The sequence below is a fragment of the Halictus rubicundus genome, chromosome 13 (assembly GCF_050948215.1).
Source record: "Halictus rubicundus isolate RS-2024b chromosome 13, iyHalRubi1_principal, whole genome shotgun sequence".
Lineage (NCBI taxonomy): Eukaryota > Metazoa > Arthropoda > Insecta > Hymenoptera > Halictidae > Halictus > Halictus rubicundus.
In genome coordinates this window covers 12,178,676-12,197,855 of record NC_135161.1, presented here as the reverse complement: position 1 = coordinate 12,197,855, position 19,180 = coordinate 12,178,676, and the positions used below count along the sequence as shown (strand labels likewise).

Sequence of the window (19,180 nt, the reverse complement as noted above, 5' to 3'; positions counted from 1 at the left end):
GATGGGAGGGTCTCGTTGCACGGCGGGGCTCTTTGTATTGACACATCATCGAGATACAGCGTATTGATTCTGAATCGATACGGAGTCGCGAGGCACTTCGTATCTCCCGGCATCCTTTGTGCGCACCGACCTGCTCCGCATTGTGCATCCGGTATATAGGTCATTGAATTTTCCCGATCGACTCGCTCGTCCCGGATCCTCCGAGCCTGTTTGTCCGTCCGTCTGTCTATCTGTCGCGTAGATAGGTCGCCCACAAGGACAAGGGGCTGACGGGATCGAGATCTAGGATCTGAACAGTCGACACGATCCATCTTATCAATTGTACTTCATGGAAATAGTCGAGGGATTTGGGAAAATATTTTTGTTGACGATTGTTCTGGTCTGTTTGAAAATTCGGTTAAACTTCACCTTGGGAAACCAGAAATTTTTAACTTTTTGTTATGTAATCTTGTACATCCTGACGAGAAAATGCCAGAAATCGAAGTTTTAAATCGAGGAACTCACTGGTTGAGAAGTTATGCGTGTTTAAAGTGAGAAATTTCTGGGTTTCCAACGTGAAGTTAAGCCGAAAATTCTTGTGCTTGATTTTAAACGATTACGAAACTGTCTCCCGGTTACTGGGCGACAAGAAGATGGAGGGGGGAATCGGTAGAGCATAATTTGTCGCAAGTCTCGGCGCATTTATAGCAGGACAGAGTCATAGTTCGTCAAGCTTTATTCCGTCAGGCCGGAACGTCTCGTTTCGCGACGTCACGTGGCTCCCGAGGAAACCGGATGCAACAGCTTGCAGCCCGCCGGCCAGCCAACTGCACTTCCGGCCTAATGCAACCCCTGACCCGTGAATTAATATTTCATCGCGGCTAGGTTGCATTTTCCCCTCTTCGGGGCTTTCACGGTTCTCGTTCTCCATCGACCGTTCTTTGTTCGAATCATTTAGTCTTCGATCGCGGATCCTAAGCCAGAAATCATTTTCCGTCCTCGCAGAGATCCGCCATTTTGGGCTCGGTAGTTCTAGAATTATTGATAGATCTGAAGCAGCGAATAGAAAATATTTGCCAAGAAGATAATTGAGCAAAATAATTTTTACGCAATTACCGGTAGCTCGTATTGTTGTTACTGTACTCTGTTTATATAAAGAACTCGTATTGCTCGGAACGAAATAACAATGTTTGAGAACGTAATAAGGTTTGCACAAAGTTTGAGCGATCCTCGTGTTGGGTTGCTTCGGATTTGTAGTGTAGTTCGATAGTCGGGCTTTGTCTAGCCGTGTTCCTGTGATTCTTTGAGGGGATTGTTTGCCAGACGCGGCTGAATTCCGCCGGAAAATTTAATAACCCGCTCTCAGGATCTTTGTTTGCTTACAGAACGAAAACAGAGCGCTGCGACTGAAGGAGCCGGCCTCGTTGGCCCTCTCCGCCGGAAATTCCGGCAACTATGTGGATCCTGATGGCACGGCGATCGTGATGTCCTCCGAGCTTCTACCGGCACCGACTCCGGATCCTCGGGTCACGTGGAACTACTTCGACGAGCAGGGGTAACTATGATTTCCTCCCACCTACCCCCCTATTCTACTCGCTACACTGTGGAGACGAATTCGAACATTTGTTCCTGTCGATCATTACTTTCCTCCCTGGAACAAAAATTAAAATCATTATTACTTACCACCAGTTCTCACCTAATCCGATTGGCAGTCGACTAATGCAAACGTTAAATGATTGAGGCAACATGACAGTAGTAATAAATATTTATTCCATTTTTTTTTAATATTTGAAGTCTAAGGGCTGAAGATGTAAAACCTCAATTTCTTTTGATAATTATGGTCATTTTCAATTGGTGAACACATTAAAGACCACATATTGAAATTGACAATAAAGTTTCAAAAGTAATTGGACTCGATTCTCAGAATTAAAAATTGAATTAACCCTTTGCACTCGAGTGCTGACTCTGAAGCACCACTACAAATTATTGCGGCATTATTTCAAAGAAATTACAAAAAATATTACAAAATATTTGTTACATTACAAAATTTGTATTTAATGGATTACTAAACATTTAAATATTTTATGTGGAAATCGGGTCAGTTTCGTATGAATAAAATGAAAATATTCCAAGACTGAAGAAAAATTTAGTTTTAAAATGAAAATACCGCCGAGTGCAAAGGGTTAAAAGGGATACCAATTATTGTTTATTTAACTTTAGGATGTTCTCGCGCTCTTCACTGTACGTGTTTATTCGTGATACAGTAAATGTTTGTACAAAACGCATAAAAGGACCGTAAGGTTCCAACGGCGACCTACATCGACCTCCAGCCATTAAGTTAACTTAATACGTGGTTAACGAGGACCGCGCACGGTAAAAACAGTAGTAAATATTTTTCAAAAATTCGGAGCCCCCGTCAAAAGATCGTAAAGCTACCAACCAATTTTCGTAGCATCGGAAAGTCCACGGAAGATCCTTTCCGGCTCCTTAAAATAATAATGCGATAGCAACGGAGAGAGTCGTGGACGCGGAGGGAGGAATTTAAGAACTTCGAAGTGCATTATACCGATAAGAGGAGCATAAGACTACCTAACTGTTACAGATTTATTCACGAAGGGGGGCCCCCTGCTATTTGTTGCATGTAGAACAAGCTGAAAGCGCGCGAAACTAATGTACAATTTGGATGGAACAGTAGCGAAAAGTATTTGCAAAGTAGTTAGGATGCAGCCTCGGCAGCCACGGGTATCGAGCACTGCATACTAATAACCGTGTCGGCCGCGTGCATTGTTAAACGACCGATAAGACGCCCCCGTGGATCTAGTATTAATGCGCTCGCAGCACGGTTCACGGATTTCTAGTTTCAAACTGGCGCGTCGATGTTAATTATTCGGGGATCGCGTTATCTACGGTGCAACAGGGTTCGATGATTCTTCTGTCCATCACAAATTAGAAAACAAACTGCGAAAAGAATTGTTTGCGTAGGTGGTAAACAGAGATTTCTTCTTTTAAAAAAGCAAAAATTTTGAAACAAATTTTTCTTTTCTTCGTATATCTCCTGCTTACAATTTCTCCTCATTTTTACGATAAATATAATTCGCAGCGTTAGATTTATAACTTCATATTTTTGTGACATTTAAATTCAAATCAGTAACTCTTCAATATCTATTGAATTCTTAAGGAATTTATTTACTGAAGAAATTGAGTAAACGTGCTAGCTAGTAGTTTATTTGTTAAATATTAGATCTTCGCTTGACAAATAATTTTAACTGTGTTCGTTCAATGGTAGTTTGTAAGTAGTGCTTTGTAACAAATTTTTCCTTTCAGGTACGTCTCCAGAGGAGGTCTGAGAGCAGGAGAAGATCCTTACGCGAGAAACAAATTCAATCAGGAGGCTTCTGACGGCCTTCCCAGCAACAGAGACATCCCAGACACTCGCAGCGCCATGTAAGTCGAGCCTTTAAGTAAAATTAATAACAATATTTTATCGTGGACTTTCCAAAAAATTTAGTCGAATTTTTTCCCTAACATAATTGGGGTGTTTAATGGGCCTGATGCTTGGTGGCAAAATTACGAAACTCTGCTTTACAATATTTAAAAATGCTCACCTGAAAGGTAATTACGAAATTTCAGAAGATACTTCGTTAACGATTGCAAAATACACAGTTGCAATATTTCATTTCAATCTGTTGTGAAATATGGAAAAATATTGTCACAGTGAAGTTATAAGGTTTCACAGTACACACAAACAAAAGAATCGAACTCCCAGATTTCGTTCGACAACTTCGAAACCGTTCAATGAAACGTCAATTTTTATAGCCAAAAATTGCAGTAACATATTCCGATAAAGTATTCTCGTAATATCCCACCCACTTGCATTATGCATTCGACACAATCAGCGCGTTCGAAGGACTGGAGAAATCGTCGTCCTCGACGAAACAGAACAAGGAACGTGTCCTGTCGGTCGATCAATCCTTTCATTCACTATTACTGGGAGGTTCGCATGCAATACGAGCAGGAATATCCCTCTCAGCTGATCGCTAGAATCGCAGCGGAACGCTGGGAGTCGATGAGGATGCCGGAGAAAATGCACTATGTTCGAGCCGCAACCGAGCAGCGGAAGAAACGCATAAAGACCCGGAAGAATTAGGTTAACCCTAAGAATTTTATTTTGAATCCACGGCTAGAATCTACAATCAAAACCTACAATTTCTATAACTTTGAAACAATTCCCTGACTGTTAAAAATTATTATACGAAGGAATGCAATTATGGACTGCAGATTTTATGCATTTTGAAAGAATTTAAGAATATCTTTTAAGGTACACGGTACCGAAAATATATTTTTCATCCAGATGATAAATATTGTGATCTACGGTGCTCGCAAATGTACATTTATAATTTCCAAAAATTTTTATTTTGTATACAAATCAGGCACTATAATAATTTTTAAGGGCCGTAGTTTTGAGTAGCCTAACTCACATCCGTTTCGTAGATGCTTCCGGAATTCGAGGAATTTCTAAAAGCAAATTAGCATCAATTCCACCGAAAATTTCTTCCTGGTCTCCTGTAATTTTCCCACAATTGTTCCGGCACTGCAATAGCGGCTTGAAGATATTTTTGATTTTTGCAGAAGCATTTGGTATTAACTGAAGAGGATGTTTTTTTTTTGTAGTAACGATGGTTTTTGTACGTTTAGTATTATATTTTGAGGAATATTGTTAATTGAGTGGACTATTTGCGGTGGTTTGTATTGTCTTGTCAATTTATTGAACACAGGCCTCTGTAAAATATTATATTGAATTTGCATATTATTCTGGGTATTATTCGCGGCGCGTTTTTGGCACTCGCTCCGGTGGAAACGGCGCGACATTATTCCGGTCGACGGGGAGACAATTGAGTTGTTCGATTAAATACAGCCGCTATTGTGTTAGCCCGATTCTATGTTTATGTACAATTTATGTGCGGCCTCAGCTCGACCACGTGTGTCAGATAAATACTAATCTAAGACGCGAAGGAAGAACAACGATTTTCCAACCCTTGGTGGCTTTGTTGTCAAGTCGTTAACAATTATAGTCGACCGGTGCAAAAGAGATCTAGATCTGTGCTCCGTCCTTTGCACTGTAATGCAAAATTCATAATTTTATACTAAAACTCTGCCTGAGTTAAGAATCTGAGAAAATTGCGATATTTAGAAATTTTTTCTGAAAAAACTAATGAAATTACTTTGAAACCAAATAGTTTATACGAAAGTACATATACTGTACAGCTTATGGTAATTTTTTCACTGCAAAAACTTACAAAATGCCAGAGCAACATCCCTTTTCCCAGAAGTTGAAGACTTCGCAGAATTTTGGTTAATAAATAATTTGATCTAGTAGATGAATGTCTCTAAAAAAAAATCTAATAAATCCAGCATAGAACTAAGTGCTCACCTAAAACAAACCTAGAACCGTATATCTAAAATGAGTCGTTCCCACTCTCTAAAACCTTCGCTTCTAAAAAAGTAATCTTCATGAACCCGGCGTGATCTTTAAAATTTCTCATCGACCAAACACTGCTTCGATCCCATAGAATTTTTACGGCATCGTCACAGCGAAATTGCTAATGGAATGAGGAAGATTGGTGCTCTGATTAACCCATCGAGTCCTGACATTAAACTAACATTACATTCCTCTCGCAACGAATTTTTTCCGGTCAATTTATATTATTGAATCTCATTGTTCACATTATGATCATACATGGGGGTTTAACAAATTTTAATATATTTTGCTCACTCTTCATCCTAGTCTTCTATAATAATAATAAGTAGATTGCGGATTTTATGCATTTATGGTAACAAGAAATTGTGCAATTCAAAGCCGGAAGCTTAGAAAAATTATTAAAGGACGAAAGAAATTTCTGTTTGGCTCCTGCTCACTGTAAGCAATGCAAACAATGTCTAATCTGCCTAAAAATCCGCATTCTAGTAATAAGATTTTTATGACAATAGACGGTTCAGTGGAGAAGTATATTAAAATAATTTCTGAAGGAATCATTTCATAGTTTCAATAATCACAAAAAAAAGGAAGCTAGTATTTTTCACCCATCCTATTAAACGAGAATTTAAAAAATAAGTCGTGCATACATACAATTAAAAATTGTCTCGCTTCGTTGCCCGGCACTCGATAAATTAAATATCGAACAGCGTCCGACGAAAACCGGGAAGGGAGTAAAATAGAAATGGCAACGTCACAAGGGAGAAACCATGGGGTTAGCCATAGGGTTTGCCCTCTGCGGTGTTCGATATCGGAATTGAGTTTGGCCCCGTGGAATGGCGCGAGCCCACTGCGACGTAAAATCGGCGACGTTAGGCGAAAAGAGAGAGGGGTGCGGGGGGTGGGGGTGGGAGGGTAGTGTGCGTTTCTTTTCGCGAGGGTGGGTTCGCGCCGTGAACAGGCCTTGGGAAATCCCGATCCCCGATTCCCAGCGAAATGGGATTGAGTTCGCGAAGTTTAGGGGTCTCCTGGTTAATGGTATTGCCTGCTTTTCTACACCTCTCTCGCCAAGCCTGGGAACCGGGGTTAATAAAAACACCCTCCTTTCGCCCTCCCCGTAAAATCCTAATCTAAACACACGAGCTTACACCGTTCCCTGTTACGACGACACAGGATATTATGCTGGATTTGTTGGACGGACTTCTGGCCGACGTGGAAATCCTTTTATCAGCCCCTTCTATTGATTTTGTCAGTTTTGCTCGCAACCCCTTCAGAAAATTCACAAAATTAAAACAATTCATTTTAGAATTTTAAGGTCTCGCTATTGTGTTATTCTCAACTTCTTAATTGAAGGAGAACATTCATTTCACTTTTTTACTTTGACAATTTTTACCTTGCATAACGATTCGCTGTCCACAAATATTCTGGGTCCTCCATTTATTTTTATTAACCCTTTGCACTCGGCGCTGTTTTCAATCTAAAACTAAGTTTTTCTTCCGTCTTAGACTATTTTCATTTTATTCATACGAAACTGATCCGATTTCTACATATAATATTGAAATGTTTAGTAATCTATTAAATACAAATTTTGTAATGTAACAAATATTTTGTAATATTTTTTGTAATTTCTTTGAAACAATGCCACAACAATTTCTAGTGGTGCTTCAGAGTCACCACTCGAGTGCAACGGGTTAAATAGGGGATTTTACGCATTCGTGAGAAAGATCAGTCGAGGGGGTGCACCACCATGTAGGCTTAAAAGTATTGGTAAAATTACAAGTATTTTCAAATAAAGACATCTCTATTTTAATTTTTTAAATTTTAGTTACTGGCCCAAATAGAAATTTTCTAACATTTTTTTTTTCGTAATACTAACGCAATTTCTCCAATACTTTCATTATCGTCTAGTAAACTAGTCCATCTGTCTCGGCAGATTTGGTCGATTTAGAAAAAGGGTTGTTCGAAGTGTTCGTCCGTGTATATTTCCGAAAAAATCGATACAGCGTTGGCAGCGTTTAAAGCGACAAATTTCCGCGGAGCAATTCCCTAAGTCGTCTCCAAGGACGTCGTTTCAACCGGAGGGGCAGGACTCGGTCCTCTCTCAATCTCCATTGGCTGAGCATCACGTTCGGCTGGTAGGTGCTCGAGCAACGAACACGTCCAGATCTCAGGATCCCTTGGACAACGAGGACGACGACTACGACGACGGGAGATCGCGAGACAGGGCTCTGTGTTACTTGTTGAACGCGCGTCTGTTCACGTGAAACAGGATACAGTCGACCCGGGGCGAAAGAGTCGCCGGAGTACCCAGGAAATTAGATCACCGTGGAGGATTGAAGGGTCCTCCGATGCCGGCGGAGACAGTCGGAAAGGCAGCACCGGAAAATGCATTCCGGGACGGCGAATACAAGCCGAGCCTTTCGATTTCAAAGTGCTATCGACCCTACACCCCCCACCCCCCATCCCCCCGTCCTCTGTCTTTCCAAGGAAAACACACCCCCCAGGAAGGGTGGCTTGATTTCTGATCATGCTGCGAATCCTTGTGATTAACCGGCGAGCTACCAGCAGGATCGGATTACTAGATTTCTGTTTTGGAATTATTGATGCTCTAAGGGCGCTTTTGACCCGTGGAGACATTTTTTGAAATCGTTAAAAATTATTTCTGTGGACAATTGAACCGTATATGAAAGTCTTAAATACTCGGTGAAGAGAAAAATGCGTGCTGATGTTTAAAGCTGAGATTTAAAGATATTAAAAAATGATCTGTATTTTACAAGCTCTGGTGGTTAAATTAAATAGGTATTTCTCTCTCGTGCTCTGTCTTTTGCAGCAACATTTGCAATCTTTTCGGCCCAAACTGAACCCACTTCACCCGTATCAAATAATAATTACCTGAAAAATTGTTAGGAAAAAATTGTTAGAAGCATTAAGTTGCTCGTTGAATTTATCTGCCTTCATAATAATGTATAACAATCGGACCAACTGAATAATATTGCAATAACATTGCAATTGATAGTCTGTTCTTAAAATGGTTCCTAACTGGCCGGTAGTTTTAGGAACAGCGAATTAATGGTGTATTTCCCGTAATTGCTTTCAGTGGCGGTAATTGAATGGACGAAAGTTTGAGCAACTAATGAAATGATTTTCCGTACACGTTCGCGGTCTGTTTATAAACGAACGTGCCCGTGGATCGTGTTAGGGCGGCCTCGAAACTGCAGGCGGCGGAACGGGCTCGTAAAGAATGCCGATTGTAACGCGCGCGCGAAACACCGCCGTCCTCTCCTCCCCCATTAATATTCATTGTAACGCAAATAGCGTGGTAAATTGTTGTTTAAACGTCATTTGCATCGTTCCGCCGTTCATAACGTTTAGCAAACGCCGATTGCCCTGAAAATCCGATAGCCCCGAATGTTATGGAAATGGTGAACAACTCCATTCGGAGCGAACCCCGCGCGGTTTCCTCAGCTTTCTGTTATCGGACCCTCGAACCCGACTTTATAACGTTGCGTACAAATTGCCTATCTTCCATCTGACCCCCTCTTCCCCCCGCCCGAACTACCTACAACCACCTCGTACCGGAAACGATTCGCCAAAATACAGCACTGCAAGAATTAATGTGCCTTACTGAAAAATCAATTTTATGAGCTGAAAATTTGTCCGCATGTTCTTCAATGGTTCATCTAAATTTAGGAAAAGTTAAACTGCACCGATAAATTACTGATCTTTTTATTTAAGATCTCATCTGCAGTCTAGACGAGGGTACTTGTCTATTCAAAGTGGTCTTCCGGGGAAAGCTATATCTTACTGAAAAATGAATTTTTTGAGCTGAACATTTTTCTACATATTCGTCAACATTCAGTCGTTTAATTATAAAAAAATTGTGTGTCTCAACTTTTTCGATTGCAGTCAGGAAAAATTTTGCTAGTATTCCATGATCTGGTTTAGTTTAAAAAATATTGCACTAGGATGCACGGTGCTTGTTCACAATCGTAATGAGCTCTTAATTAGGTGCCAACAAACGTCCAAATATTTATGAACAGCAGTGTGTATTATAACACATCGCCCCACGAGATCTTGTGCTGCTGGGATTGACCAAATTGACGGTGATGCGAATGATTGCTAGTGATACCTGCAATATTTCCCCAGAGTGTCATCGATACTATATTACCGGGACACGAGTATACTTTCGCTCGAGTATAATTGTGAATCGGTGGCAACGTGTCAGCGTCACTTACAATTAGTGGCGTTTATTCGGTGATGCATTTCCTGCAACATGGTCGCTCGATCACAAAAATGGAAAATCTGCGAAATAGTCTCCCTAATAATTTTCTAATAATTCGAATTCGAAAAGTTACATTCGACACGAATTCGCGTTGATACGAAATCAGCCGAGTAATCAGCTCGCTCTGAAGCATTAATCATCTATTCATGTGCGCCGGGTAGCCATGGGCTCCTGATTAATGCAAAAGATCGTCGGTAATCGACGGTGTTCGTGATCGCGGTTTGTCTTTTATTTAAGTATCGGAATTAGTAGACCGAAAGATAGTAGATTGAGGTTGATATCGAAGCTGAGAATCTTTCCGGAGTCTGAAAGCAGTCAGAAACAATCAGAGCCTCCTCCTTCGCGAGCTTATGCTCCCGAACCGGGTCGCAGGCCGACATGTTTAATGCAACGGCGCGCATCGTAGCTGCAGTGCAGCGTTGCGCCGCGGCAGGTGCATAAACAATTTAGTCCGCGATGTTACGTATAAGTGATACAACTATTCCATTATCGGGGACGGGATAAGAAACATCGGGACAGGAATCGTCCGACCAAGATGAAAACACCGGGGCCTAAATAATTCATGAGCGACCGGGAGTTACGTTCCGACATAAACGGAAACGTTACATCCAACGTTGTAACCCACCTCCGATCGCGTTCGGTCTGCGTCTAGGGAAAATATTGTTCGAGGGAGCTGCAGCCTCTCTCGATCCTCGAAAGATCTATGGAAACCCCTTTCGCGATGTTATCCTCCCGAAGTAATTATTAGACTGCCGGATTTTAATGTATTTATGTTCCCGTGTTGATCAAAAGTTGCAACATTTTTATTGAATTTTTACAAGAAATGATGGAGGCACCTTAACCAAGATTTACAGAATTTTTATTTCACGTTTATTGCATTTTTAGCTCAGCTTCGTTCCACGAGGAATCTCCCAAGTTGTTTAACACTACGGGACCCGTCAAGATGGCGGGTGCTAATATTTTCAATTTACGATTATTGAGATTGTGAAGATCCATCTACGTGGAATTACTCAACAAATTTATTTCTGCGGGTATTATTTAAAAAATGGCTAAAAGCTTGGAGAGACTTCTTATTTTTATAATGTTGAAGAGACGTCGAGGAAAGAATCGTTAGGGAAAAGAGACAATTAGCAACGAAAACAGCGGGAACATCGATCGTCAAGTGGACGGGACGGGTCCGTCAGTGGCCCACGGATTAATTGAATCGAGTGATTAATTAACAATCGAATTAAGAAGAGAGCGCAGATTTCGTGAATCAGGTTCCCCAGTCGACGGTTCTGGTAGCGGCGCGCCGGTAACGAAGAATTAATCTCTAATCAAAGGAATTCGTTCGATCGATCGATCATTGTACCGGCTAATTAACGATCTCCTCGGGAGAGGACGCCGAACGGGGTACAGGAAGATAAATGGAGGCCTCTCCGTAACAGGGGGAACGTGGTCGATCAAGGTTCCAGTAATTCGTCGCAATCGAGTTACCGGGCTCGTTTCCCCGTTTCCTCGTTTCTTTCCGTTTGTCTTCGCTCTTCGCAGCCCGCTAACCTGACGTAACACGATGAAATATTCAGGAATCGATGAGAAGCAACGTTGACTGAGTGGGGGGACGAAGAAGGCACGCCTATTGTTATTTTATTCTCTAGGCATTTTATTTCATTTGCTCGACTCTAGCTTCGGTCTATTTTATTTCCGGAAAGATACAAAGTCTAAACAATTTGTTACCATTACTACCTTTTCTAGTCGGCCATTTTTATTAACTTTACGCATCAAGTACAACGTTTACGTTTCAATTGTCCATTTCAAGTGTCTAGAATATTTCTAAAATAATGATTTTGTCTTCCAAACTACACCTCAAATACTGTTTCTATTTTTACAAGGATTACCCAAATTGTTTCCAAATTCGGATTACCCGAATTTCCACTTTAATCGCTCTATTCCAGTTGTCGAGAATATTTTTAAAAAATTGTCTCCCGTGCCTTAAAAATTGAATTCCGAAAATATCTTGTTCATTTTAATAAAGATCGTCTAAATTGTTTAGTGGGCCACTTTCCCTTGTGAACACACAGAGTTCACATTGCGAGAAGAAAGTTACCGTTTCAATTATCGATGCCAGCTGTCCGGAGTATTAAAAAAAAAATCAATTAGCGTCCGGTGTTCCTTAAAAATTATTATTGGTACAGGCTCATTCTATTTAACCGACGATTTGATTTCTCTAACCTGTCTCGCAATATTTACTCGCTCTCCCGCTAACCTAACGTCACGCTCGAAAAACTCGGTTCCCACTGCTCGGTTTTTTAAGTCGACATAACAATCGCGAGGAATCGCGAAGAGGAATTCCTGAAGGCAAACGGTACGCGTTCTTTTTTCGGTCCGCTGAAACGCTGCTCGAACGTCTGACCAAAGTCTCCTCGTTCTACTTGGCATACATTTGCGCGGAAAATTGCCTCGTTATGCAATCGAACGAGAAAGAGGGGGTAGAGGGAGGGTGGGAGAGAGAGAGAAAGGGGTGGAGGAGGGAGGAAGAGGGAGAATTTCCGGGTGGAGAGATTCCGACGAGAGGAAACCGATTCTTTTTCCTCCGAGGGTGAACCGCGAAGGTACCAGGGCCCTCGAAGACGTGATCAAGGAGGACATCTTGTCCGACGCACTCGACCAACAAAATGGAACCTGGCCATGATCCGTTCGAACCATACCGAGTATCTGCTCGCGACGGGAGATAATCGCTCGAGCGGACGAAGCAACGATGATCAAACTTCTCTGAAGTGTAGCCGCTCGGTTTGACTGCTGGGCGAACACTATGCGATACGAAAATCGACCCTTTGAACTTCCGGTTCTTTGGTTCGAACAATTTAGAGAGAGAGAGAGAGAGAGAGCAGGTCGCTCTGAATCGCTTTTTGATTTTATTTTTCCTGTCGATCTAACAATTAGTTTCAAATTCCGATCTCTGAACAAGGGAATATTATTGGGTTTCAAAGAGTTGCTTCGCGTCGGTTTTAAAGTGCGTTCTCGTTGGAATTTCAGAACTTTCGAGTGCTCGAATTGGAGCTGGAGAATCGCAGTTTATGATAGAATTTTTTCGGTTTCGAAGGAAATTTGTAAATCCTTTTTGCGGACGTCAGGGATTTTAATTGAATTTTATTTCGCGGAACGGTTTAACGGGAAATTGACTTGTAAGCGTGCTAAAACGAGATTATTTGGAATTATTTACTAATTCACTATTGATTGATGACTATAAACAACGATTGTGTATTCGCTGGTTAAACAATTCCCTGCGTAATATGGTAATTGATTAAATAAAACAACAGTGCCACAGTAAATTGATAGGTGCAGCCGCGAAACCGCAATTATAATTGCTCACTACGAACCTAATATCAGTAGTTTCAGTAGGGTAAAAATGTAATAAAAATATTTAATCTCTATTTGGATCTCTATGTTATTTAATAGCTGAACTGGCCATGTAATGTGTCCGAAGATCTATGAAAAGCATAATGAAACAAGAGTGGCAATAAAATCTCAGAAAATCCTTGTATCAAATTTTATTCGTCACATCTATGAAAATTTATACTGTTCTAACTTTCTGAAATTGGTCTATAAAACCCAGCAATTCTGCCTACAATCTTATAACAACTGTACTACAATCTACCATGCTTCCGTAAGATCTGTGTATAATGAAGGAAAATGAAGAGTTTAATAACAAGACGAAGAATTACGCGCATAATTTCACGAGCACGATATAGTCATTGACAAAGAAAATAAAATTACGCCCGCCTTTCTACTTTATAGAGCAGAGTTCGACATTATGAATTCACATGAAGCTCCCCAGACCATAAGTGGATAAGTGGATAAGTACCATAAGTGGACTGTCTAGCTTTACGAACTTATGGTTCGTAAAAACCAGAAAAAACATCAGTGGAATATACAATTTCACAGAGTTTCTGTTATATTATTTTCGACTACTGAGAATGACTAGAAACAAATATCTAAGTAACTCCAGTGCCTTGCAATTTTTTAAAAAATTCGTAATCCAATATCAAGCACGCATAACTTTTGAACCAATAAATTCCTCGCCTTGAAACTTCGATTTTTGGCATTACCTCGTCAAGACGTCCAGGATGATATATTGAAAAATTATAAAATTCCGGGTCGCCAAGGTGAAGTTTAGCCTGCGAAGCAAACTATCCCAAAATCTCGGGCTCTGAAACATATTTCTGGGCCCATAAATTTGCATAATGACGATGGACTGAGCAAAACGGGCAAATCAGGGCAACCAACGCTCACGTACGAACTACAAAAGATCTCCGGTGCACAATATCAGCGCGGATACCATCTGGTACATTGAGCCGAGTCGGGTCGGCTCGTCGAAACGAACACGTCCGAGGCGTTTCCGGTGCTGGGATTCAGCTCTCTCGCGTTCGTATAGGACTCGATAAGGTTTGGATCCGTTGGTAAACTGATTTCCCTTGGTCGAAAAACGCGGCGGCCGCCGTGAAATTCCCGGGAAAACTGCTCGTTCCGCGATATCGGGTTGAATAGCGGATCCTCGGATCTCTCATGGTCCCCCCTGGACCCCCTAAAAGTCCAACGATATCGCGACCCCCGCCACCCCTTGCCCCCGAGGACCATTATTTTCGTCCGTCGCTGCTCCCGGTTGCGGTTATTGCAAAATATAATGGGCACAATACCGACGAAACACGCTCGCGGATTTCACGATTGTTGACGGTTCAAGCACCACGGGTTTAGGGACATCGAATTGGATGCTGGGCCAGCTCGCCGGATCGATGAGCAACTGTGGAATATGGAGTTCTAGGACGTGCAGGATCCCAGGGTTTTAATTGGTCCTGACCCGGTCGACTAGACGGGGTTTAGCACGAATGGACAATTCGAGAATGTATCGGGTCACTGTAAAAGACCGCGATTTTCAGAAATATCCAATCGTTCTGCTCCGAGCTGTGAATCGGGATTTATCAACTTAAAAAAAAAATGATTTCCATTTTTTCCTCTAACCGAAGTAGACCTATCGTGAAGTGCGATTCTTCAGCTTCAATTTGGGCCCTCGAAAACTCAAAAATTCCTACGGGAATGCATTCCAAATTCTCTTCAAACTACACCCCCCATAACTCAATTATTGTTCTGCGCTGTGGATCGAGATTTAGAAATTTTTCGATGTGATTTCGAATTTTCCTTTAAACCTAGATACACTCAGCTTGAAGTGCGATTCTTCAGCTTCAATTTGAGCCCTCGAAAGCTCAAAAATTCCCACGGAAATATATTTCAAATTCGTTTCAAACTACACCCTTCACAATCCAACCATTTCCCTGCGCTGTGGATCGAGATTTCCAAATTTTAAGAACTAATTTCGAATTTGCCTTTAAACCTAGATGCACCCAGTATGAAACGCGATTCTCCAGCTTCAATTTGAGCCCTCGACCGATTTCTTCTGTAATTTTCGATTTACGAGGACGAAGAGACGAAGGTCGAATAAAAATCGTATAGTGCACGAAGGGGGTCAAAGGGTTCCGTTAATCTTTCGCGGCTTCGTTCATCGGATCTGCATGCTTCCATCGACCCTAAAAATTCTCGAAAATGCAACAGGGGAAAAAAGAGGGCGCGAAGGAAGGTGCGCGGAAGCTTTCCGGGGGCGATATGAAGTATCGGCCGGCCGTAAATTTTGTTAACCGGATGTCGATGGGGATATCGACGGGAGAGGGGAGGGGGTTGGAACAATGGCAACGGTTCGTCGAGCGAAATTAACTTTCCGCTCCGTTTTAGGGGCGGAAACGAGCGGCGATCTCCGGGCGAAGAAGACCCCGGTACAGAAGAGCGTAATTTCGCGTCAGCAGGTACAACGATAAAAAAAGAAGGAAAAAAGAGAGAGAATAGCCGATCCGAAGGAGTGCACCGGTATACACGGTGATCAATTTTTACCGGTCAATAAAGTTCACCGGTCCGGGCGCAGCGCGGTTTCGCCGCGGTCCGTTTAAATAATCGTGAATTACGATCCCGGGTTCGGTGATCGCGGGTGATCCTTTCTTTTTTTTTCTTCTTCTTCTTCTTTCACAGAGCAATTCAATAGTTTCGCTAGCACGGCGATTTTTGACGATTCGCCGGCGCGGTCCGGATCATCGGCGCGTTTTCATTCGCGCAAGTGGGGGTCGACGGACTAATAAAGTTTCGTCGTCCCGCGGTTTACAGCGCGATAAAACGACCGGCCGCAAACTCCGCGGGCAAGTTTACTCGCGCGGAAAGCGACTACTAAGTGCTCCGCGAAGAAAGCCACGCATAATCGCCTGTAAAAATAATGGCGGGCGACCACTCAACCGAGGCGCGCGGCAATTCCGAAAGTCGAAATCCGGCCGAGAGATCGATAGGAATGATATGAAAAATCCTTAAGATAGTTCCAGTCAAGCTGGAAGAAAAATTCAAGGTTAAACTTTCTCTGAGGAAACCAGAGATTTTTTACGTTTTTTCACCTGATCCTCTCGATTTTGCCGAGAAAATTCTGAAAATCCATCTTTCGATCCTAGGAGATCACTAATTGAAAAGTTATCTGTAAAGATATGCGATTTTCAGCATTTCCGGGAAAACCGATTGGATTTTAATCAGTTTTTTCAGATTAGCTTGGGGAAAATGGAAAATCGTTGCGTAGGAGGAAAATATGAGCAGACCAGCCTCGCCGCATTATAATATTCCGATAATTCAACTGACCGTCGGAAAAGAGCTCGACAAAATTCCGTGGCTGGTCTCGCAATTAATTGAAACATCCATTTCTCGATTAACGATATCGTAGACGCGGCGCATCGGGAACAAACAGCCGGTCGGCTACCATTACGTGTTATTAACGGTCGCTCATAATCCAGCGGATTCCTCAATTAATGGCGGCGGTCCCATGCAATTAATAAAATCAACGTGAATCGTAATATCGAATATCCTGGCTCTCCCGCGGCTTCGTTGCATCTGTTTTTGACGGTGAAATTATTTTTTCTTTCGATAAATTCATCGACCTACCTATTTCACGTTTCGCCAACCTGTTTGTACGTGTTTAAACCTCGTTTGTGAATTTTTCTACGTTGTTCCTCCCCGCAACTTAAATAACAATTAATTCTATTCGAAATACTTATCGTTCACTGTGCTTTATCAAACGTAGTTTTGTTTATTCTCCTGTGACACGTAATAATCTTTTATGGTGTGAGCGAATGGAGCGAATTTCTAATCAACTACACGCCGGTTCAAAAGATTAATTAAAACTAACTCTGGTCGTTCAGGGCCGTCGAAACCGGGGCGAAACCGGATCGTCCAAAAACTGGGGATCCACGCGGGGAGAAGTCTGTGTCATTAGGGCACAGAGTTTCCCTTTGTCGCCGGTAGGAACTGCGGGTAATTAGGAGGCCGCTGGCAAATAGTTTGCCCACTGGCAAAGCAAAGAGCTCGTAAAAAGGGGCAAAGGGAGCGGGAGCAACGCGAGGACCAAAAGGGACCTCGGACCTTGCTAACCCTCTGTCATTTCCCTTTTCAAGCGGTGATCGCGATTTTCCAACTTGAATAAATCTATGTTTTTACGTTAACCAATGACCGAACACGTGGATATTATACCCCTGAAATTTCAGACAGAAATTTTGTTAGTTTTTTAGGCGCACAGCTCATGAAATAATAGCTCTGCAAGCCTTTAATGCATTCTCTCGAAACAGCATTTTTGGAGAAATTTTATGAAATAAATCACAAACCCTCAAAGTTATATTAAACCTCCCTTAAATTGTTACCATTTCTCCAAAAAATAATTTTTAAATTTTTGTATGGTAAAAACAGTACTGAAACACGTATAAAATAAATCCTAATTAAAGAATTTCCGGAAACAATTATGCTAGAAGCAATTTCGTGTCTTCCAGTCCAAATATTTTCAAGTAACTGCAATTAGAAAAATGTAAGCAGGACGGTAAAAGTATAATAAAAGCGTGTAGAAAGTTTCAGATTAATTATCCACGCCCGTTTATTTGTAATAAAAAAATTAGAAATTCCCCATTTAATCTCCTAAAAGGTTCCGCCAGCTTGTGGAAGATTCACCTTCGGCGGGCACGAAGATCGATATAAGGATCGATGTTTCACGGGATCGAGCGAACGGGATCACGAATCAGCCGATCCAATTATTCGACCTCGCCGGGGCTGAAACAGCAGTCGCGAATTTAATTAATAGCTGTCATCGAATTGGCGAACCACGCGCGCCAGAAAATTTCCCCCGTGCCGGCATTAATTGCGTCTACCTAATTACTGACAGGTAACGAGCGGCGAGTGTATCGTGCAGCTGAATTCGCCGCAAAAGTGTGTGCAAGGCGTTTCGCATAACTTTGTCGACCAAAACGGTTTCATAATTGGCCTACTGCGAGAATGTTTCATATAAATGGCCGCGCATATTGTTCCGAGAGGATGATACAGGGTGCAGCGAACGCGAGAGAGCTGGCAAAAATTAGATTTCTACTTTTTCGCGGACCGTTCTGCTTATTTGGACAAATTCGAACGATTTACTGTGCGTTATCGGTGGACCGCGGATATTTTATGCAAAATGTACATTTTCCGCGTTGATTTCAAGCTACAGAACATAATTCGTTCAGCTCCCGGTTAAACTTCACCTTGGCAACCCAGAAACATTTAACTTTTTAATACAAAATCCTACACATCTCGACGAGAAAATCCCCAAAATCGAGGTTTCAAGGCGAGGAATTCACTGGCATTAAAAATACAGTAAAAGGTTAAAAATTTCTGGATTGTCAAGGTGCAGTCAATTTAAGTGGTACATTATTTACAATCTATCGAAATGTTTAAGACTCCCTTTTCTCGCAATTTTGATTTTGCATAAAGATCCGCAGTCGAATAATGAGTTCGCTCGGGCGACAAAATTTCTAATTACCCTGCTACGGAACGGGGAGCAGCTCTCCGGCAAACATTTGCGATCGTAATTGTAAAGGCGGGTACGCAGTGCGCGCGGTACGACGAGGCGTGTCGCATCGCGTCGCGTGGCCTCGCATCGCGTCCTCGTCGCAGCGGAGCCCGATAAGGAGCAGTGCGAAGCTCAATCGCGTAATTAACACCGGCCCGCAATATTGCCGGTCGGCCGTGGGTGAGTAAGAAAGGGCGAAAAAGCGGGACGCGGCGATGAAGAATGGAGGAGCAGCGTCGACGGGAAGTTGAGCTCGCAGACGCGTCTTGCCGCGGTAAACAGAGGCGCAAACAACTTAAATGGAAAGCAAACACAATTATACCGCCGCCGGTAAGCCGAGGGATTAGTTTTCCAGGTGCGAACCACTGTATCCGAGTGCACCGGCATTTATTTCCCCGCCGATGCGACTCGCATGGCGCCGCTTGGTCGATCCTAGAGTGAATTGTTTTTTCCTGTTCTGTCACTTCCAGTAACATATATGACTAATTCGACATAAGAGAATCGCCTCTTCTTCGTCCGAAAT

The 19,180-nt window shown here is 42.2% G+C and overlaps 1 protein-coding gene across 1 annotated transcript in view; it reads left to right on the top strand.

Annotated features, from left to right (window-relative positions):
• The window catches only part of Pgant2 (polypeptide N-acetylgalactosaminyltransferase 2), a 289,387-nt gene that overhangs the window by 222,614 nt on the left and 47,593 nt on the right, over positions 1-19,180 (top strand). Inside the window, exons 2-3 of the mRNA XM_076799706.1 lie at positions 1,365-1,534; positions 3,304-3,423. Coding sequence (XP_076655821.1) covers positions 1,365-1,534; positions 3,304-3,423 — 290 coding nt within the window. The remainder of the gene's footprint in view (positions 1-1,364; positions 1,535-3,303; positions 3,424-19,180) is intronic.